General features: G+C 39.6%; 6 protein-coding genes across 6 annotated transcripts; 2 read left to right on the plus strand and 4 right to left on the minus strand. All coding sequences in view use genetic code 12, as the record gives it.

The window, feature by feature from the left end:
- The first annotated feature begins 87 nt into the window (after positions 1-87).
- KCH1 (Kch1p) lies at positions 88-2220 on the plus strand. Its single transcript, XM_064919704.1, has one exon. The coding sequence runs from the start codon at positions 510-512 to the stop codon at positions 2145-2147; it is 1638 nt and encodes a 545-aa protein (XP_064776533.1). The 5' UTR covers positions 88-509; the 3' UTR covers positions 2148-2220.
- Positions 2221-2739: 519 nt separating this feature from the next.
- RJT20DRAFT_126509 (uncharacterized protein) lies at positions 2740-2980 on the minus strand (the record flags this gene model as incomplete). Its single annotated transcript, XM_064916773.1, has 1 exon — positions 2740-2980. A coding segment is annotated over exon 1 (206 nt), but the record flags the coding sequence as incomplete, so codon positions are not given.
- Positions 2981-3771: 791 nt separating this feature from the next.
- UTP18 (Utp18p) lies at positions 3772-5891 on the minus strand. The gene has a single exon (XM_064916774.1). It carries the CDS (start codon positions 5741-5743, stop codon positions 3983-3985), a length of 1761 nt encoding a protein of 586 aa, XP_064776535.1. The 5' UTR covers positions 5744-5891; the 3' UTR covers positions 3772-3982.
- Positions 5892-6161: 270 nt separating this feature from the next.
- Positions 6162-9782, minus strand: RJT20DRAFT_126512 (Ran GTPase-binding protein). Its single transcript, XM_064916775.1, has one exon. The coding sequence runs from the start codon at positions 9410-9412 to the stop codon at positions 6422-6424; it is 2991 nt and encodes a 996-aa protein (XP_064776536.1). The 5' UTR covers positions 9413-9782; the 3' UTR covers positions 6162-6421.
- Positions 9783-11523: 1741 nt separating this feature from the next.
- On the minus strand, positions 11524-12621 carry RJT20DRAFT_91924 (uncharacterized protein; the record flags this gene model as incomplete). The annotated part of the gene is made up of 1 exon (XM_064921403.1): positions 11524-12621. One exon carries the CDS (start codon positions 12619-12621, stop codon positions 11524-11526), a length of 1098 nt encoding a protein of 365 aa, XP_064776537.1.
- Positions 12622-18149: 5528 nt separating this feature from the next.
- On the plus strand, positions 18150-18926 carry NRG1 (Nrg1p; the record flags this gene model as incomplete). The annotated part of the gene is made up of 1 exon (XM_064918260.1): positions 18150-18926. One exon carries the CDS (start codon positions 18150-18152, stop codon positions 18924-18926), a length of 777 nt encoding a protein of 258 aa, XP_064776538.1.
- Between the last annotated feature and the right edge of the window lie 4675 nt (positions 18927-23601).

A 23601-nucleotide genomic window follows, 5' to 3' on the forward strand; every position in this document is an offset into this window, starting at 1 on the left:
CAATAATATATATATATATATATATATATACATAGATAGATAGATAGATCGGTAGATCGGTAGATATCTCTAACCAGAGATACACGTACACTTTGCAGTTTCAAAAAGCTTGTTTTCTTGCTAACTTATTGAAGTCACTTTCTCGCTTGTTCTTCACTTAGTCGTTGTTTCATAGTGAAGTGATATCAGATCCAGAGTCGTTTCAGAATCGTATTAAAGGATTTTCAATATTACACTCTTCCACAGAAGGCTTTATTATCGTCGAAATAAACAAGTTCTCAGAAGGTGAACAATATCAGGAGTTTCCCAAGCCTTTCTCCTCGTCACATTCATTCCTTACTATTGGTAATATACCTCGTTATCCAGTCGTCATAACCAAAGGTCCTGGCTAATGCAAACAAATCGACCCTAAACAATAGCTAAGTCCTTCTTTCCAGAACTTATACCAACTACATCATTCCATCATTCCATCATTCACCTCGGTACATACAATCCTCACATAACACACCATGCCAAATTACAAGACTTATAACCTTGATGCCGAAGCGGAAATCGCCCAATACAAACTCGACCAGTCGACTTTTGACATAGTCGATGTCGATAAGTTCCATAATACCAATTTCTCAACTCTTTTTTGGTACATGTGGATGTGGATTCTTATGGTTCTTTCATGGGTGCTTCTTGGTTCGGATATATATCTTTGTTTGAATATCTTGGTGTTCCACAAATGGTCTTCTTCCGACTACAAACCATATGCTTACGCAGTAGCCAAGTGGCTTTTCACAGCATGTATTATATTCGAAATCTGCTTGTTAATAGTTCGTTTGTTGTGGGCCATACGTATTTATCGTACCAGAAATATTGCCCTTGCTTTCATCAACCCCATTGCCCGTCAAATGTACTCAGTCAAGTCATATAACTACTTCTGTTTGTTCAATAAGATTGAAATGCCGTCATTTTTTTCATGGGCATGCCTTTACTGCAACCAAGAGTTCGATAACTCTCTCCAAATATTGGCTGCTGACGCCCCTAGACAAGCTATCAATATCTTAACCCTAAGATTCTACGCTACAGGTGGTGACTACTTCAATAACAATATTTTGAAAAATATCGAGACCATAGCTACCACCAATTTGCGTTTGGCTATTATTCTTTCGTTCATGTGCGTTTCGTTGGTTATTTGGGCGTTTTTCTTCTTCGAATACCTATATGGAATGCTTCTTTGGATACCTATCTGGATCAAAATGCACAATAAAACAGGCTACTATTCTCTTAGGCGTTACTGCTGTGAACTTGTTAACGATGCTGTGCGGTTATTGGTCTTAAGGAATCACAGATCAAAGACTGAATTGTTGGAGAAGGGTATACTAGACCAGCAAGGTATTGACTTAAATCCATTACTTAAAGGAGGCAATGGAACGGTGATAGAGCTTTTTGCTTCCAAAGATTTCAATTCTAGTGGACATGACAGTGACTACGAATATACTGGCTCTATTCAAAAGCCAAGGCCCATTCACAAAGGTTCTTCATACACCTCCACAGCGGCAAGGCCAAAGCCCTACGAGAAGAATTCTTCATACACTGCAGTTCGCACAACGTCCTTCGATACCCTTCCAACGGAAGACATGTCTACAGTTGGATCAATTCCAGCACCACTGTTATCCAAAATGGGTTCTCAACCTTCTTTCCATCACCCATATGATGTAACCAATCCGTTTGTCGCTCCTCGTAAGGGATCGGCTGGTGGCAGAAGAAAGCATCCTATGCCTCCTCCCGACCCGTTCAAGGATCGTAAATTTTCAAATTCATCATCTGGCTCTGAGCAGAATACTACAATTAGGGGCCAAGATGATTCATATAGCGAGTCCCGTTATGATGGAAATGTGATACCTCAATCAGATTCAAAGACGGCTTTGAATGAAGAATTTGATAACTTTAGCGAAAGAAACACTCTGCCATACAACGAGAATGAGTCTTATCAACCTCAATGGAATTATGGAAATACAGAGGCCCAAAATTCTCAATCCCATTTGAACCCTAATGGAAACCGTAGACAGTCTGAATCAGTTCCTTATCCTACAAGGGGAGTCTCCCAGTTTATGGATTATGACTATGAAGAGGACATCCAACCGAGATACAATCTTTGAGACTGATAATAGATAGATCATGAATAATTATTTCTGCATTCTTATACACGAGATTTAATGACCCAGCAGCAAAAGGGTGTAGCAGAAATCTGCTTATTGTAGATATATTGTAGATATTAAAGGAGTGAGTAGTGTTTACAAAATAGTGGCACTTATCTCCAAGAAATCATGAGAATTCATGGGGACTGAATGTCGATGGGGATTCGACTGAACGAGTAGTGCTGTATTAATTAGTTGAGTGATCATCGGAGTGACTATAGGAGGTATCTACGTTAATCTTCCAAACTATGTGGCTATACATTTAAGTATCAGTATGTTATATGTACAAGAAACTACGTAGTTAAGGATAGTACCAATCACTTTCTTTCTGACAAAGCCAATATGACTTCCCTGATTGGCACTTATCCCGCTACTGAAGTAATCATATTATGACGACTTGAATCGTCCTTTTAGTCAATGATAAAATCATAGAAGTATAAATCTAGTGGTTTGAGGAATTCACAAGAGCAAAAGAACAGCCCAAAGAGCTAAATTTTCCTTACAAATTAGCTTCCATTTTCATTTCAATTCTCCGCCACTTCTAGTGTCTCCTCTGCTTATCTAGACTTGCTCTCTTCGTATTCTTTCTTCAACTTGGCGAGCTCGGAATCACTGATTGGAGGAATAGGAATGTCGGAAAACTCATCTTTGTTCAAAATATACCAAGTGTAACCGTAGACACCGAGTGGTATACTGCTGCAGAGAGCCAAACCTATCATATTTCTCCAGAAGAATGGAGCTCTGACTCTGTACAAAGCAGGAGTCATTTGATGTGTGACTGGATCACGGTAACGGTCATGTCCTTTTCTAGAAAAAAAGTCGAGTTAGTACTAGAAAATTTGTTGAGTATACTTATTTCCTCACTAGATACTTACGGAGCACCAATAACACCCATTTTTGCTATGTTTATTATGCTTATATATGCTGTAGAAACAACCACTTCATCCAAAAACATCGTAACTTAAATTTATCAGTCCATTGAAATTTGGAGAGAGAGGAAGAGAGAGAGAGAAGTCACGTGAAAGTGTGTCCCGATTAGGAAATGGTTTTGGATTGCAAAAAGATGGTGGGTGGTGGGTGGTGGATGGTGACTAGTGAATGGTAGGTAGTTACAATGGTTGGATCAGTTATGGAGCGGTTGCTATCTTGAGAAAAATTGGTGGGAAGAAATGGATGTGTAGGAATTGGATGTGTTTGTCTCGTAATCATTGTATGTGTCTAGTATGGGCGTCTTATCATTATTATAAGTGTCTTCTATTTATTTGTATGTGTCTTGTAATTATTTGTATGTGTCTTATAATTATTTGTATGTGTGTCTTATCATTATTGTAAGTGTCTTCTATATATTTGTATATATCATACCACCATTTGTATATGTCTTAGTTATTTGTATGTGGCTTATAATTACTTGTTTGTGTCTTATAATTACTTGTTTGTGTCTTATAATTACTTGTTTGTGTCTTATAATTACTTGTATGTGTCTTATAATAACGCCTATGTGTGTCTTATAATGTCTCTTCTAATTATATGTATGCATCTATTACCTACAATATGTCTTGCAGTTCTTTTGGTAATTTCTTGATGGCTATCATTAGTAACGGGCTAACTGCTCTTTCGTAGTTTGTTATAAAAGAGCAAGAAATCCTGTTGTAGTTTGCTGGGAACAACTATCTCTACCTGCTTAATTACAATTACAACCATCTCATTTCTACATCAACCTCTATAACACCTCTATAATACTTTTTTATCGACTATATGCTATTACTGTACAATGCTAATTTATCCTCCACTATCCTCTAATAATGGTTCAATCTCCACAAAGTCACCTTACCAGATTCATTTCCAACCGCCAACATCTCGTTGTTTGGCGAAAATGCAACAGCGGTAACCTTACCCAATGGAGTTCCACTAGTTGGCCAGTTGGAGTAGACTGATCCAGATGGTAAATGCACTAATCTCATGGCATCTCTCTTGGCACGAGAGGCAATACATAAGATCTGTCCATCGGGGTTAAATGCAAGTGATGAAATCGAGGTTACCAAATTCTCAACTGTTTTAAATGGTTTAGGGTTCTTGTTGTCCAAGAAAGTGTTACGGTCATAAATGTTGACGAAACCATTGTTGGTACCAATTGCCAACCAACGGTTCTTAGGGCCACCCAACTTTATCTTAGTGATACCGATTCCACCATCGTCTTGCCATTTTCTCAATATCTTGTTATATGTTTTTGTCTTCTTGTTTTGTTTATCATCTTTGGAGTTAACGAAAGCATCCTTGGCATCCAATTCATACTCCCAAACCTCACCAGCAGCATTTACTATTACTATGAATGATTCATCCCTGGCAAATTCAAAGTCTACGATTGTTCCCTCGATTTTGAAGCCCTTGACCCACTGACCAGTGCTTCCGTTAAGAATGTTACACCAACCACTGTTACCGGTGAGACCAATGAAAGTTCCCTTTGGTGATATCTTGAAATACTCGAACGATTTCTGGTGCTGTTCGTGTCCATACATTCTAGAAATTTTCTCGATTTCACCTGAATTCAAGTCCCATTTGTTCATGTAACGTCTTCTTCCAGCTGCAAAGACTAGGTTCTTTTCGTTGTTAATATCACTAGAGCCAAGTGGGGAGAATTGGCAAGTGCTGATTGGAGAATTACGGAGATGCAAAGATGTCACAAGGCTATTGACCTTACCGTCGATGTGGTAGATACGAATGGTTCTATCAAAACCACCAGTCATTAACAAAGGATGGCTATAATGGAAAGACAAGGATTGAATGGCTGACTTGGATATTTTCTGGTAGTTTGCATCCTTCAATCTTGTAATGGAGATTTTGTTTGGTGAGATCAACTTCAATTGTTTGGTTATCACGAACAGTTGAGTCGTAGATAAGATCTTTAAGATCGAGTTGGTGTCATTATTGTTCACAGAACTTAAACCTTGTTCGTCACCGTCTATTTCTATATCTGAATTATCTTCATCGTCGTTTTCGTCTTCATTTTCTAATTTGTCAATCCATTCTGGTCTTGGGTATATCTTCTCGAACTGAGTTCTCAATCTTGTTATGTATGATCTTCCATTGATACTGCTATCATTTTCTGTCTTTCTCAACTTCTTTAACCTGGCTGATTGCACTAATGATACGTTCAATTTCTCATCATCACTGTCTTCCCAAGCGTTGTCATCGCTGTCAAATTCCTCATCCCCCTCCTGCTGGTTGTCTTCATCTGACTCCTGATCTACATCCATCGCATCGTCATCTACATCTTTCCTATTAGCTTCCTCTCCATCATCGATGAAGAACAAATCTTCATCTTGAACATGCTGCAAGTCATCCTCATCGTCAGAGGATTCATCTGAAGAGTCCTTGAAGAATTTGTCGCTGTTTCCGTCCTCATCGGCTTCATCTGAAGAATAATCAAAAAGATTATCAAGCTTCTTCAAATTGTTCTCAAACCCTTCCAAGTCTCCGAACACCAATTTTTCAAGAAAAATTTCTTCTTCATCCTTAGGTGGAATTACCACTTCGTCTCCATCTCGATTCTTAGGCATTTTAACTCGAAGTTCTTGCTTCTTTAATCGTTTTCTATTAACTTTCAAAAGTGATATCTTCTACTTAACGCTCATCTCATCATACAAATTTTTTCGGTATACAAATGGTGGTGTGCATATAACGGAACGGTATAGCGTCCTGTTAAGGTTGGTTATTGTAGAGATCGAAGTAGATAATACATGATATGATGGTTATGATGGTTATTATGGTAATTATGGTAATGATGGTAATGATGGTAATGATAAAAGTCAGATGAAGTTGGTCGATATGGTCTTTTTTATTGAAATGGGTATAATTGTACTTTTTTCGGTGGTTACTAGAAAGAGTTGTTCTGTTCATTTGTTAGATGTAACTGTACCATGAGTATGGTTCATTAGTGTTACTTATGTTATTTATAGCTCTAAGTTATACGGATACTCTCGTATATTGAAAATTCGATTCCTTTGTAACTTATTTATCCACAGTTTTCACTACTCCTCTGCATTTGTCGTCTTCTTCACAATGACAATGACTATGTCGTAATTATACATTTTGGTATGTGGATATTTATATATATGTATATAATATGCAATTGTTCGAAGCAGTAACGTAAGTGGAATCAAATACCCGAGGTAAACTTCTATCAGAAAGATGTGCTTACTCCAGTCCTTACGCTTCGTGGTTTATTATGCAAAGAACTATTTGTTACCCTTAAGCTGGATGACAAAAGTTATAAAGTACTTTTTGAAGTTTCTGGAATCCAATTTGACCAAGTTGGACCCGAACTCATTCATTAATTGTTGTGACAATCCCATATTGGTCAAATAGACGGACAAATAGTTCAAGAATTCATCTCCATTTCTCTGCTCGTATGTCTTCAACATCAACGAGATCTCTTGTCCGATCAGTCTATATTGGGCGTCTTTTAAATCAAACTCTTGCTTCTGGAAAGGTAACTCAAACGACAATTGTGTCACCTTGTTCATTAAAAATTCGTCTATTCCTTCAACAGCTGGCAAATTGCTACCATAGCTGTCTTCTGGATCGTGGATCTTACCACCATTGCCAAAAACATTAATAATGTTAATCAATTGAGTGATAGCCAACTTCGAAGCAGTTGGCTCTCCCAAATCATAGGCATATTCCAAAAGACTGGTTACAATTTCAGGAAATTTTCTTTTGTTGGTCTCCGTTATCAACAAGCTAGCAGAATGATTCAAGAAAAGGGAGCCAATGAAGTTCATGTAGGCCTTTTTGAGGTCGTATTTGTCTCTAATGATATCAGGCATCAATTGTTCATCGCTTGTAGTGTTAGACAATATCTCAAAAACCTTATTGATGACGGGTGTTAAGAGATTGTTCAACAATTGATAGATGTTGTTGTCATCTTTGTAGTTATGAGCTATTTGGCCCAAGAAACTCAAAAAGTCGCTCAACTCGCTAGTTCTCAAGTCATTGGCAGCCAATATCAACGTGATCAACTTAGTCAAATGAACATTAATCTGGTTCTTCAAAATAGGGATAAAACGAGCAAATGCAAATCTGGCGGCATCTCTGATCTTTTCGTGCTTAGGGAAGTTCTCTAATGTAATTAATACTACCTGAGCAGCGTTGTTGATCTTGCTGCGAATCTCTTCAGAGTATTTGTTTTGTAAATCATGGTCGTAACCTCTTGCAAACGTTCCAATGGCCATTAAGGAATGATGTGCCTGTAAGGCAATTAATGGCTGAGTCAACTTATCCTGGTCAGAGCTACTTACACAGTTCTCCAAATCATTGAAAATTGGCTGGAATACCAAATCTATTAACTTCAATTTATGGTCTGCAGAGTCAGCGTTGAGTAATGACACAAGTAAGCCAACAGACTCGAATAGGTATAATTGATTATTGAAGTTACCAGTTTCCACGATATCGTCATCCTCATCTTTAGTAGGTAATTCGGCCTTCACTACAAGTAAAGACTGTAATTTAATAACCATGTTTTCTACAAATGTCAGATTGTTTAACGTAGGCTTTGTCTTGGTAACAAAGCGGAAAAATAAGTACCAACTCCTTAAACGTACTTTCTCATTCTCATTGAATAATCCTAGAGGGCTAGTGAAAATCTCCAAAATACGAAGAACGAGTTGTTGTTGGTTGGCTTGAGTGTTTAGGAAAGTGTAATGTTGAACGATAATTTCAAAAAACGAAGTTTGAATCTTGGGATGGTTTACCTCTATGATCAAATCTGAATTAATGAGCTTGATAAGGAATTCTTGAAAAATTAAGTAAGGCTTACTCTGATTGATTTCATTCTTTGGCAAGTTTATAAGGTTCTTTCTCAAACTCTCAGAAAAGGAGTTCAATTCGAATAAGCCTAGTTCAATCTTACGCCAGTCCGCATTCTTTCCATTGCCACCAAAGAGTGACTCGTTGATAACAATTGGGATAGCTTCGAGGTATAAGTCAGGCTTTAAAACCGCAATTGTATCTTGAAATACTTTCAACTTGGATCTGATGTCAAGGAACTGTCCTGTCTCATCATCATCGGAGATACCGTCCGCATCTTCATCATATTTCATCTTGAAAATAACCTTATTCAAAAGAGTTGATAATAATTCTAGCGAACTAAGTTCCTGACTCTTCTTACATAATAACAAGTACTGTTGAATGAAGGGAAATACTTGTTGGGAGACGTCGTCGTATTCATGGCTCAATGACGAGAAAATTAATGGCCATAATTTGAGCAATTGTTCATTCACGTCTGTTACAAGTTCTTGTTGGTTCTCTAACACAATCAAAAGTTCTTGGCCCACCTGGTTCAAAAGTTTTGCAATATTCTCTACAAATTCCAACTCATCATTGTCACTTAAATCAATAGAACTGACTATGGTTGTCAAGTTAAGAAGTGAGATGAGCTCTAGCTTATTTGCTGGCTTCATCTTTTTACTCACTATTTCAATTAATGCCAAGCAAGTCTCGCTTCTTTGGTCTTCCTTGTTCAAATACTGGAAAATGCTACGCATAAAGTCATTTGAGATGAAAAGAGAGATCTCCATCCAGTTAATATACTGACCAATTATCTTAAGTGTGTTATTGAGAATCTCGTTGGAGTTTTGTGGGTTTTGGAGGATTTTGCCCCATGAAGTGGCCAAAGAGTTCATGTCATTGATTCTGATTTGATCTTTCAAAAGGTTGTTTCTTTCTTGGACTTCGCGTGTTCTAGCAATGAATTTATCTCCAATTTCGTAGTGAATGGAGATAATTATTCTTGTGTAATAGTCTGTGGCGTTTTGGTTATTGGTTGCAATCAAGTTGAGCAAGTCTTTAAGAAAATTAGGGTAGATGTTCAAATAAACTGCGCAGAATATTCTGGAAAACAACTGAGCAAACTTGTTTCGTAAGTAGATTGGATCATTGATATCGTTAGCGATATACTGACCAAGGGTCTTGAATAACTGAGTGTTCAAAGTGAATAATTGTTCATCATTAAGTTTATCGATGTTCTCGTCAATCACCTGGAATATGAAAAATTTAAGGCCCTCGTTCACAGGCTGAGTTCCAGACTTTTCCAAGATACCCACACTGGACTTGTAACCCTCTGGAGTGGATTTGATCTGGTTGATGAAGTCATAAGCCTGGTTCTTAAGGCTGGCGTCGGCGGTTCCACTGAGCGCGATGTCTACAGCTTGGTGGATCTGCTGTTCCATGTGGCGGGAGGATTATGCTAGGATGCTAAGAATGCCAGGATGCTGACGATGCAGATGGAGGATTTATTGATGATTCGGCGGGGGGGGCGGTGGTGGTACGAATGTCTTTCTTGTATGGCGTAGTCAAATACTGAAAAATCTTTCAAAATTGCTAACGATGGATCACTGCTAGAGGGAAAGAAAGGGAGGCAGAGAAGACGAACACTAAGGCTTTTTGGGAGGTTCAAACACGAGTTTCGGGGGTTATGTACATAGATTGAAGCACAGCGTGAACCCTATTTTATTTTAGCCAGAGAATAGTGGGCTTTTTCGGAGCTAGATGATGGTGTAACCTAATGAAGATACCAGCGGGTGGATTTACAGCCATGAAGAATTGTTAGCTTTTGTGGTTAAGCGCTCGTAAGCAAATTTTTTTTCGCCGCTCACACGACGTGTACAGGAGAGACTGTGTGAGTGGGAGAGCTGAGTGGGAGAGCTGAGTGATTGAGAGAGCTGACAGAGTGTTGAGTGTGCGAGATTTAAGAGAGTGAGAGTGACAGATTTGAGTGTGTGAGTTGAATGTGAGTGAATGTATGAGAGCGAAGTGGGTGAGAAAATTGTGTGAGAGCTGAGAGAGTGTGAGAATATTGTGTGAGTTGTGTGAGATGTGTGAGATCAGTGAAGTTGAGAGTTTGAAATAGTGAAAGAGTGAGAGATCATATATTGAAGCGGTGCGAATTCAATTTTAATTCATACTTGCAGCTCAAATGTTCATACTAATCACAAGAAATAAGTCAAACCTGCAACATGTTGATCTCAATACTGATTTTCTTGAAGAGTTGTTTATTGGGGTTTAACATGAACTTTATTGAGGTTTAATATGATTCAATTCTGCCCCCCTAGTTTGAATAATAAATGGAAACTCTGTAATAAGAACTCTTCGGATATATAGTTTTTGTATGGCTGTAACGTAGAAGGTCACATGAATTGGTGGTGAGTGAGTTTTGTTAGACAAGTTAACAGAGAGAGATGACAGAGGGAGTGAGACTTTGTATGTGTGTATGGATGTGTTACAGTTGGATTTAAATGTTCATGCTGCAAATATCGGTCAATGTATGTGTGTTTTGTGTTGTGTGTTTTGTGTTGTGTGTTGTGTGTTGTATGTGGTATATGTGTAGTATAAGGTATACGGTGAATGTTTATTATATGGAGATGTGGTAAATGGTATGTGGTATATGGTGTATTGGGTAGTTAACGGTGTATTGTGTAATATACGGTGTCAATATATTATATGGTGTGTGTTGCATCCGTTATATGTGTGTTATTCACACATCTCATAGGTTATATGGTATATGTTATATAACAATATGCTTTGCTGTACAATATGCTTTGCTGTGTGATATAACAATATGTTATAGTTGACATATATATACTTTGTTTGAATGATAGTGCTCGGAGATGAAAAATACAGTGGTCAGGCTGCTGTTTGTGATAGGTTGATCTTGTTGGGGGTGTAGTTAACAAAACCGTCAGTATAAAGAGGCCTAAGTGAATGTCAAAGTATGGAATGAGCCAAATTTCAGCACAACTTAGTTAAAGCACACTATTCAGATGATATTATCAGTTTACTTAGTTTAATTAGAGAATGAGTGATGCTAGATGGCTGATGCCTTGACAGTCGAATTATAAATCTGAAATCTCCTCACGTATGGCAATCACCATTTACCAGTAACGTATTCAAATTCTATGATAAAGTATATTAGAACAGCCATAAAACACTGTATAGTAAACACAGTTGATAAGGAACTAATAACGGTAGTAGGATATTAATTTATATGCTATTTTGTAAGAAGTTTGCTTCCTGTGACGTCCCGATTAATAAATTTTGCAGCAAAAATTACACATTTTGACAGATATTCGATCAATAATCTAAAAATTACTGAACTTAACTTTTTACAAAAAAGCTATTCATATTCAAGAAGGACCTTATAGTACCGGTAGTTCCAGATTCCTTGTTATTCTTCATAATACTTCATATTTCCATATACCTAGCGGTAACAAACATACATACTTACAGGATCTTAACACTGCTATCATACAATTATGCTATGAATGATATACTAGCTGAGTTTTTACTCCAAAACAGCATACTTTTTCAAGTTATCTGGAATGGCATCATACAATCCCTTTTCTTGTAACCACTTCTTGGAGAAGATACGGTCACTGTACTTGTGGGCAGAGTCAGCCAAAATAGTGACTACATTACTGCCTTCAGGCAAAGTCTTGGCGACTTCAACAGCAGCCACGACGTTCAATGCACCGGTTCCTCCGAGATATAATCCTTCTTCATCCAACAACTTGTATACCATGTGAATGGAGTCTTCATCTGGGATTCTAATGGCATCGTCAATGATTTCCAAATCAGGCTGCAAGTTATCGGTGACTCTTCCTTGACCAATACCTTCAGTAAAGGATGAACCACCTCTGACTATGTCCTTTCCATTGGACTTGATGTAGGAATATAAAACACTTCCAGGAGGGTCAGCAAGCACAGCCTTTACCTTACCACCAGAAATGGACTTCAAGTATCTGGAAGTTCCAGCGAATGTTCCACCAGTACCCGTAGAGCAAGTGAAAGCATCGACTTTCCCGTCCAATTGAGCCCAAATTTCAGGTCCTGTGGTCTCAATGTGAGCCTGTCTGTTAGCAATGTTATCGAATTGGTTGGTCCATACCGCATTTTCTAACGAATCGGCATGTCTTTTGGCCTGATGGTTATAGTTCTCAGGGTCAGTAAATGCTACAGCAGGAACAGGATGCACTTCAGCTCCAAGAAGCTTCAAGGTTTCAATCTTAGTCTTGGACTGGGTATTAGGCATATAGATAATGCATTTGTACCCCTTCGCTCTACAGACATGGGCCAAACCGATTCCGGTGTTTCCTGCCGTGCCCTCTACAATAGTTCCACCTGGCTTAATAAGGCCCTTCTTTTCAGCGTCGTTAATTATATACAATGCGGCACGATCCTTAATGGACCCACCAGGGTTCATGAATTCGGCTTTGGCATAGATATTTCTTCCTATAGAATCCGAGAGTTTTGGTAACTTCAACAATGGAGTATTTCCAATAGCGTCTATGATTCCGTTTTCCGACACCAATGGGATGAACGGAGGTTTCACCGGGTTGTTAAGGGTAATTGAAATGAACCTCCTGGAGGTGCGTCCCAACATGTTGCTTACAGGATATTATATATTCCAATTATTGCCCAGACTCAAGCAAACATTTACGAATAAATACTTGTTCTTCAACCCTCTGTAACCGTCGTACGAACCTCTGGAAACTGAAAATTCGATATCAATCATTGCACGTGACATCCTGCAACAAGTCTAAAATGGTGGGATTTGAATCCTGCGTATGGAGACCATCGATCAGAGATGGAAAGAGTGGAGGATGATCTTAGTTATACATTGGTAAGGTAAAACAATATGACATAGTAGAAATGAAACCCGATCACTATTGTCCTCAATGATGTCTTAGCCTTCTAGGGGAAACCTTTTTTTTGCTTCTACATCTCTTCACAATATTAGCGAGAGACATATTGTAATCGGAGTTATACCTTGGGATGGCTTACTGTGTCGCTGGCCTGTGCCATATTGGTCATAACATGTGGTAGTGCGACAAAACCCATATAATCCTACACACAGACCAGTTATACTGATGCATAAGAAGCCCTTCTGCAGCAGGGTTGTTCCCTTGAACTCCGAGAGGATGGAATGACTCAAAAAGAACAGTTATATAGCGCTATTCGGAACCATAAACACGCAAAGTCGAAATTATAATCCCTGACAATTCTTCCCTTTCCACGTAATATCATTAAAGTTGGGTTGAGCGGTAAATTGGGCGGGGTATATCCGTGCCATATTGTGATACATCTCTGTAGCTTCGCACACCTTGGAATCCAGGCACTGTAAGGTTATTCCGCAGCAAGACACCGTAGCAGAATAGCAGTAAAAGCAGCGAAGGAGCAGCGAAGAAGCAGCGAAGAAGCGAATACATAGCATACAATGAGTGCAAGAAGTGGGTCTTTCTTTGTTCTTTCGTGACAATTGTGTTGAAAGCCCATGTTGATTAGATTATCGATGACCACTCGAACCTTAATTATCATCAAATGTAGGGGTAGGCGTGGGCGTGCCTCTAATATACTGCAGCAGTACACACCATAGATTTCATCTACTCGATGGGGATAACTGTAGATCCTCGATCTGTCATAGTAAAGGTTGGAGTACGAATTCTGTAAGATTCATGCGCTGGCCGCTCGTACGGTAATAATGATGAAACGACTACTCAGTTCATGAACTGAATTGCATTTCCACCCTCTCCACAAAGCTCTAGCAGAGACGATAACAATAGCAAGTCTCTATTGTTAGTCAAAGCTGAAATTCTCGGTAATTCTATCCTTAGGCAGTAGTCAGACTGCGATCTTGTACCTCATTGAAGCAAGGAGCTGAGTCAGATCAGCTTCGTTGAATGTGGTACATTATACATATGATCTACTCCCTGACGACTTAATTATTCTAGTAATTGGAACGAAAATAAACAACAAAGTTTAGAGCGTGCTTAATGTCTGTCTTTGGAGAGCTCGCCCTCCTGGTCACTTTGCGACGCCTGCGAAACCCTCTAGAACCCCCCAAATTTACCCATAGTGTAAAATTTCCAAGCTTGTAACCACAGCCCGTCATGCAACCCCCATTTTCTTCCCCAGGAGATTATTGAGCATTCCATCGAACTCCAAAAAAGCACATTCCCTTTCATGTAGCTGACGTAGGGCTCTTACGATTTGTCGCCCAAGGGTTCTCCAAGTTGACTTGTTAGGGATCAGTATGTACTGCGAGTGTTCATGGTACCTAATGGAAAATACCAATGCTTAAAGGGTCTACGCCTGGCGGTACTTCGGTATTCTTGCATTTTTGAAACCCACCCAATGAATTTCCGGCGAAGTTCAATGACAAGTATGCGTGGTGCATGTCAATGAGGTTCGTTTTAATTCCGACATGAGATTTAATGCCGAGGTTATACTGGGATCTACAGAACTAGATAAAGAAAATAGCCCTATTAGTTAAGTGTATGAAGAGGGGAGCGGGAGTCAGAAGGGTATTCGTCGGAAAAACATTATCCCAACAAATAGCATCGATTCAAGGAATTGATAAGGTTCATTGGTAAATGCATGAAGTGAGTTACCTTCTTTGGTTGCATATTTATATTCCGCTTGGAGATCACCGATTGGTGTGCAAAGTATAAATGTATGCTTCGGAAGACGAGCAAAAAGAAACCCATTGTCATTCCATGGAAGTCCCGACGCACAATCCCTCAAATGTCCAATCTTGGATCCAATTCGAGAGAATAAATTTATCTGCATTGGAAAGAAAGTGAACCGCAAGGCGGCAAAACGTTCCTTCATCTGCTACCCTTCGAGCGACGAATCGCTGTTAGTTCCCCGAAGAAAACAACTTGGAATGGGCTGTATGAAATCTACGTGTTTGTGATGGGTTCCATCACAAGGTGAAAGAGGTATACATGCAATTTAAGGTTCCCAAATTGCTGCATGGTGCACTCATTCTCTATCCTGGCAAGAAGAACCCTGGATCTGCATGAGAGTGGCAATTTTGCCTATTCCATACTCTTCAGGATCTTCTTAGACAGTTTTAACTATTTTATATGGCGTAGCAATACCTGAACACGTACCAAGGCATTTGAACGGTTTTATTACGTACATTATTTTCATAATGAGCTACGCAGCCTATCAAAGAGAATCAAAGAGAATGCTGTAGAGAAGTCGGAATGTATGGAGTTTCCAAGAAGCGATATTTAGGACAATGGTGTTGGGAAGGGTATAGAGAAGAAGCAATGCACAATGCGCTACTCTTAATCAATGTAGGTTATCTTTGAGCATGAGGGAAATTAGCATCTCATCACTGCTGCTTTCCATCCATTCCTATCCATAGTGTAGCCTCTTGATTAGATAATTAATCGAGGAATTTAAACAAGTATTATGTACATTTGAGGCGCAAGCAAACAGAAAGCGCGAAGCACAAAATGAACATATTTCATCAAACGTTTGTTGGTCAATGTAAATTCTGGAATTGTTGCATTAATTGAAGCTATTGAGATTAATTACATTTACCTAGCAATTGCGGCGTGCGTGGAAGTAAAGGATTGTTAAGCGAGGTGTAGGCTCTTAAGAAATCCATAAACTGTGGTTCTTCTGCAAGGTGCTCGCACCTACGGCCAAGTAAATTCACAAAATCTCACTGAGGCCACAAGGTTTGGAAGAATCTCTAAATTCATCTTCTTAGCCCGTGTTCCTTCTCGGTAGAGAACTCAAACATGCAAGTGACTATTAAGAAGTTACAAATACAGTTCAGTAAATGCGACAGGGTACAACTTAAGCGATATAGTCGCGGATGGAACACATTTTGCTCTTCTACGCCTTCCGCTACCCTTTGTTGAGAAGCGGAAGAATTGTTAAACGAGTAAGCGACCAGCATCTCTCAAAGTTAATTTTGTAGCTTTGAGGTTGCACGCATTTTTTCTCGCCTGCTTTGGCAAAAGAGCGAGCATATTCATCCTTAAATAGAAGAGCACATATTGTGCAACGTTGCTTGGGATTCGCAGGTAATATCTTGATGTCTAAATTTGAAGGAACTAAAATGATCTACACACGCAATGAACACTGAAGAAGGAAATAACAAAGTAAACAAACAACCTCGAAAGCAGGAAAGCCGCGTTGCAGGCTTTCTCAGCCAACTTGTGGATGGTGATCAGATGAGTTAAGGCAGTTAATGTAGCATAAAATATGTTGACAAAATCACAAGGAAAACAGAAGCTCCTTAGAGAAAAGTGGGGCCCCTTCTCTTGGTTATTATCAAGGTTCTCAATAGGTGACATGAAGGTGACATTTTATTTGACCGCTTCAAAAGTTTCTTTGTATAGAGATGATTTACAATTGTCAGGATTTTAGCCTACTGTACTAGTTGCGTTCTCAACGGGCAAAGACATATTCCATCCGTAGTTTGCAGGAACATACAAAGGGAGCAGCTATGTGGGGTGCTGGGGTAGGTGGTATCGAAGTGAGAGACCCCAGCGAAGTGAAACACATGTTATCTCCTAAAGCCTTTATGCTAATGATTGTCCCTTTCATGAATTGAGTTTATCTATAGAAGTTTAATTCCTTGTGAAGTAAGGACTAGTAATTATAGATGCTCTATGGGATTTAGATAACTCTACTGAATACCCTTGCCTCAAAATACGTATCGGTATTTGTTAGTTATAATTTATATTACATTCAGAGGGCCCACTACCACCATAAATTGGAAGAGACACGAAATATGGTCACCCGTGCGCCATGTTTCAAAAGCCAAGGTATATTGTGTGTAGTATTGAGAAGAACTTGGATTTCTTAGAATTGACAAGAGCATAGTAGCAAATAAAAGTGGTGTGCAAAAGCAAATGTTAACTAGCGCAATAATGAAGCTTATCAGTATATCCTAAATAGGAGAAAGGGTCAACGAAGTAGGAGAGACTGTAGTACTACAAGCAGTTCCCTTTAAGAACCCGCATATATATGCTCAAGGGAAAGAACGTAACATTGGCAGGGAACATATGGAATGGAACCAGTATGAATCAGATGATCAAAAATTTGTCTTTCTTAAAAGTTAAAATGAAATCAGAAGCCTAAATGCGCGGCCGTAGTTTCGGCCGCCCTTCTGAAAGTTTCTAATATCTAGCAAGGTGCGTATTTATGTATAGTACCAATATATAGTATCTTTGTACGTAAACATTGCATATCTCGATTCACGTGTGTAAATCATTGGTGGCATTTACTGCTTCAATAGACCGCCTCTTGTTTTCATAGATCATATCTTGTGTTGTTGTGCAACAGACGGGCAAAGGCCAAACCTTTTTCCTACCAAATTACGTGCATATATGATAAGACGTAACCTCCAACTGCTGCGACCAAACTAGATCGCAATTCACCGAAGTAGTGATGCTCAGGGTACTGCATACACAGAAAGCAAGTGACCGTAGTGCAGTGACTGCCAACAGCATATATGCATCATGCACAAATTCAAAAAATGTGTATTTTTGATTTTCTATCCTGCATGGTTTACATACCGGCACCAGGTAGATGAGTTCAGGCACATTTCTCGCACTTGGAAAAGTTTATTTTTTATTATATCGGTGGTACCGCATGTACACAGTGCATATGCATGAGCAGCACAGTATTTTTTGTACAGAATTCTTTTGATAATTTTTTATCTAGTTAAAGCTTAATTAAAGCACCTACATGCAGGAGAATCAACCGAATTCTTTTTTGTTCTGCAAAATAAGTTCTGACACCTTAACATTGATTATTATTTTTTTGCATTATTGTTAGCGTTTTCCTTATTTCACATCCATTCTCTATGTCAGATCCTACAACTCTCTTCCTTACCATCATAGTAACGGTGACGCGAGGATTTATATAAATACAAATGGTGCTCCCTCGAAAAATGCCAGCCATAGAGCTTGTTATTGATCGCATCTTTACCTCACTCCACATTTCGTTCTATTACTATTGTTCCCATTATTAGCAGTTTTTTACTATTATAGTATCAAACTCACCCAATTAGATATCCATTGATCCATAGGAATACCCCCTAGATCTCGGAAAACCCATTAGACCTTCCCCTTATCATATACTACCATTGCATATCCAGTTATGATCTGTTCACAACCTTATATCAAATCAAACATAGCCAAGGTCGGGGAGACCCAGCCATTGCCTTCTTTCAATGAGCTTCTCACCTCAATCCCATTACCGGGCCTGTTTGCTGGAAGCTCCACTTCTTCCTCAGCATCCACATCTCCTTACAGTTACTACTCACAACCAGCCACTATTAGAGCCGTAAGTCCAGTGCAACACGGTATGGTCAAGCAGAGCTTCACCACTCCTGTAATGTCCGGCCAACAATCCATGATAGTACAACCACACCCAGTGCTGGTAAACCAGTACTACCACTACCAATACCAATACCCACCTCATGTCATGCAAGTAAATGGTTCAATGATTCCATCTCATGGCCAATTACGCAGTCCTCCAATCATGGAAGGAATAACCATTCCTACCCCACCATCAAGTACAAATTCTCATAGAACTGTTAGATCATCTAGCGCCACTAGTCTTGCTTCCCCAATATCTTCTACTGCTTCCACTGCTCACAGCCCAAGCGATTGTCTTCCATCTTTGTCCAAAGATTCCAAGCGTAGACACATTTGCAAGGTTTGTGCTCGTTCTTTTACAACATCAGGTCACTTGGCTAGACACAATCGTATCCATACAGGTGAGAGAAAGCATATTTGCCCTTGGCCAAGTTGCGATGCAAGATTTGCTAGACAAGACAATTGCATGCAACACTACAAGACTCACACCAATGGAAAGAACAAGAGATCTAAGTTGAGTTTCAAGAGCAAGTTGAACCCAAAGTCGTTTAACTAGAGTAGGGTGTCATGATATAGTATTGGGTTTTTTTACGATTTAACATTTAATGGGTGGTTTATGCTTTTTTCAACTTTCTTCACTTCGATTGTTTATGTCTAATGTTCTAATTATTTCACGCTTCTCTTTCGGATTCTGTTCATTGCTTTTACCTTCACTTCTCCTTTAGTGTCGCGATACATTTCCGTATCTCGACTTTTCGTTGTTTGGACCAGACTTTCACTTTGCTTCATCTTTCACAGTTGCATTTTATACATTATAGGCAAATAAAATATCTTATTACTATTCGTACTTCCCATCATATCATGTAAGCTTGACATTGACATACGAACATTCAGTGATGTCATGCTTGTGCGACAGTACAGTCAGACACAAGTTATTGCCGAGCCTAATACATCAAAAAGGCAACTTTTGTTCCGTATTTTCAGGAACCAACTGCTTCCTACGACGTTGCAAAAGCGCGCCTCACCGGAGTGGTATTGTAGTACTGTTCTATCTAGTGGTGATGCTGCCCCAACAGAGACAGACTAGTGTCACCAGGTGTATCCTCTGTATACGACCAATATTTTCCGAGACTAACTACTGTTAGAAAATGAACTAAAACAGATCCACTTTTGCTATTCAACATAATATTTAGCGTAGCTAGATATTATTAACATTATTATTGCAGCGATTTGTTCCGGAATAGAGGTGCGGAATCCAAAGTTTTGTCGGATCGAGACTATCAGTGACAAAAAAATCCGACAATAATAGTTCCCAAAAATAGTTGCGGGATCTTATTTTTGAGGCTCTCAGTTAACTGACGTAGGCTTTTTATCTCGCTCTGGGTGTGTCATGGACCTCATCGACGCCCATTCCACCAACTCCATAAACAACCTTCCCTCCGAGCTGTTACAACATGAAAATCCCACAACTAGCTGTCTGTCTCTGAAACTCCCAACGTAAGTCTAAAATTGACAGGACTTACATAACGGCAGAATATACACTCCTCACCCACCTATACATTTACGTCAGGACTCACACTTGGTATCTTTTGTGTATCTCTTTAACCTTCCGAGCGACTCTATGACGTACTTTACACTCTACTTTTTTTTTCTGATTGCTAGCATGCATAGGCAAAACCTTGTTGGCTATGTACAGAACGCGATGTGGACTGCAAGTTGTGTGTAGATGTGGGTGGTGCATGTAGTCTACATAATCACTGGGGCAGATTTTGAGCATTGGATTAATGGGTTAAGCGGTTAAATGAAACCCAGCGATGAGAATGGGAGAGGCTGACGAGTGTTCAAAGGGGCAAGAAGCGAGGGTCATCTAAAGTCCTTATAGGTACTACCTGACAATTTACAGTTGTATTGTATGGACAAATGCACATGAACAAGGGTCCCAAAGTGCACCCTTGGGCCCTTAAGGTAGCCTAGCCCTGGGCACTAACCGCGTGATGCTCCGCGAGGTGACAAATATGGGTGTATGCATTTCGGTGTTGGAACAGATGGGCTTTGAGAGTGGGGGTGACAGATTTGCTGAGATAATCTACACATTAATTCACCCCCGAATGAGCGATCTTGCCCTTCAAAGATCCATCTGTATTCAGCAACTACTGCGGCTCTTGCAAATTCGGCTGTGACAAGATAATAACAGAACAACCACATTCTAGAGCAGAGCCTAGTTCTCGTGGCTCTAGAACTCTAAAATTTAAACTTTGATTGTCTCTTTTATTCTCTTTCAGGCGACCTCTCCTGGACCGGTGAGAACAGAGCCTTACCTATTGTCAAATACTACAACATAGTGTTGAAACCACATAGATTTCCCATTTTAAAACCATAAACCGACGATCCTGTATACACCTCAATGCTTTGTAGATTGTTGTGATTGTCGTACCTTCGAAGCCCCTTATCTTCAGCTAGCGGATTTACCTCCGGATAAGCTTTACTGTAAACAATAGAAGTTTGCCACGAATTGTAAACCCTTTAGGATGCTCTGGAATCAGGCCATTCTGATACCTTGCAAATTAAACCTGGTTGCAGTATTCAGGAAAATTGCCTTATTTAGGAAGCCTCACATTCGGAGGGAATGCCGAAAGTTTAATTAAACATTATATAAGGTAAGGTTGAAAATCCGACGCCTCTTCACCAAAATATCCATACTTAGTAATAAATTAGTGACATTAATATTTTCTGTGTCGCAAAATATGTCTAGTCTTACACATTTGTAGTTATTACGTCGAGAATTCTTGTTATTGCTTAAGTGAGGGGTGCTATTGTGTGGGTTGCTAAACCCTAAACGAGGTTCTACGCGTTATACAGGCCCTAAGGGCTTGGTTTACCAACTTGCTACCAAAGGCAAGCAATGTTTCCCCAGTAACAAGGGTCTTGTCCTTGGCTCGGTCAAGTTTAATGTAAATTAAAGCAAATTAAGGCAAAGGGTACTAAAAGCAAGGAAATATTTACGTTGTCAAGACGAGGACTGACGTCGTCCGTATGTGCAATACAATGCTAAGTCGTAGGCAAATGCCGATGTCTTGCAACTCACCTTCCTTCCACCATATACTTAATATGCTGAACTTATTATATAGATGCTCCTTTCTATGAAAGATCTTCGACGCATACTGTGCTCAGCAAGGTCAGATACTACACGGGAGGCGTTCTGGTTCGGACCGTTGCATGAAGTCTAAAGTACCAGTGTATACTTCGATCGGTTGACCACAATCTAAACAAGCAACGCGACCGCCCCAACGGCGAAATTTTCACTATTCTTATTCACCATTGGCTATTCACCTCTATCATTGAAATAATACCAGTTATTTTATCATTTCATGTCTACAAAATAAACCGTTGAAATAAATTTTTGAGATGGCTCTCCTTCATACGGGCGGCCTCTAGCCAAATTTGAACACTCCTGACGTCTATATACCGGAACGGGTAAACCCCTAATCTGTTTCAAGACGTTATGTATTAAAAAAATGTCGACAGGATCTTGAGAGGCCCCGTTTTAGTTCAAAAGGATCTTCTTAGGTAAATAATAACCTCCAAAAGTGGTGCATACCACCATAGACCCTATAAAAATAACATCACGCAAGGCGAGAATCTCCTTTAAGCCTATCGGAACCAACGCAAGTGTTGCCGATATACTGTGGAACCTCAAACCCAAGAATATCATCCAGCATATTTACAAATTCGGCCATGAACTCACACAATCTTCGCCGAAACAACTGAGAGACTAACCTCTGCGCACAAAGGGTTAAAAAGGCGTAGACGAGAGCAAAACCAGTGCATAATAAGGAACCAAAGGATACAGCCTATGGTTCATGCATTTGCACTACAGGGTCACGTTGATCAATGGGAGACAAAGAACGGTGAAAAATGACTATATTGTTGTACTACATCCGCGAGAAACAAGCCTGAGCGGACCACGGGAAAGGGACCGAACAAAGGGTGCACACATACACGAATTTGAGCTTTTGGAAATCCCTTATTGTGGGAATATAGGGTTATATTCGGAGTTCAGAGTTGTGCATCACACTTTACATGAGTGATGCGTACCTGTGTGAAACCATCCGCAATATTAGATGGAATTAGAAAAGAAAACAGATATTGATGAAAAACCAAACACTATACTGTGAGCGATGATAAAATATCCTATGCGATGCACACCCCACAGATCATTGTATCGAGCTTTCATGCAATCCAGTAACCGTTAAGAGACAAAGGTCAACGAATGTACCTTTCTATTGTGTGACTGTATGGGAAAAACTTTTTTTTTCCAACAAATGTGTGTATTGTAATATTTTTTCCTGACATTGCTATTCTCCTGAGACACAATCGGACGGCACCGCTGTGAGTGGACGTGAACCACATGGAAAGGGTCACCACCGTATATTGAAAACATGAGTCTGCTTCGCCATTGCAGAAATCCAATCTCCAAAATAGCATGGTATACCCAATAGTCATGATCATGGACGTCAAGCAGTCATTTACAGTGCGCACGTAATTGCATACATTGATTCGGAGCTGCCATTACAAGAAATCCAGTTATTATTTTCAGTACGTGAGCCACGTCAGCGACATCGATGATGTGAAAAATACCTCTTCTACAGATTGATCGTCGATCTCTGACTTGACGAAGTAATTCGTTGACAAATTGGATCGTCGAGGCACATAGTGTGTGATAAATTTCTCGCGTGCGGCATGGGTACATGACATAAGGATCATTTAGGCAGGATCTAATCTGCACTTCACTTCCTGTTACAGATAGATTTTATTGTTGATATCTTGTTGTGCATGTTCTGCCCTCGATTACTGACATACATACTTCCAGCGAAAGAGATGAGATTGTTTCAAGTACTTTCCAGAAGCCACCAGAAACCCTAAATTGTGTGAAATTTTTTGAAACAATGTGTCGGTTATACGCAGAGGAGAGGGAATGTACATCCACGCTGAAAAGACAGGAGAGTAGGGCTACAATGAACGTGTTTAATACCTGGATAGGAATAAAAACTCGTAAACCGTACGGCATCGAGATAATGGTATCTACCAACAATGAATGAGATACGTAGGGTCCAGGAATGATTGGTTCTAGGATGTGGCACAGATAGACATGTTACCGAGGGATAGTTTACAATAGATAGTTAGATACGAACAGGCTCTCCACAAAGATTCATATTATGACGCCCCCTGTT

Source organism: Scheffersomyces xylosifermentans (assembly GCF_036884685.1).
Source record: "Scheffersomyces xylosifermentans strain CBS 12540 chromosome Unknown RJT20scaffold_2, whole genome shotgun sequence".
NCBI classification, from domain to species: domain Eukaryota; kingdom Fungi; phylum Ascomycota; class Pichiomycetes; order Serinales; family Debaryomycetaceae; genus Scheffersomyces; species Scheffersomyces xylosifermentans.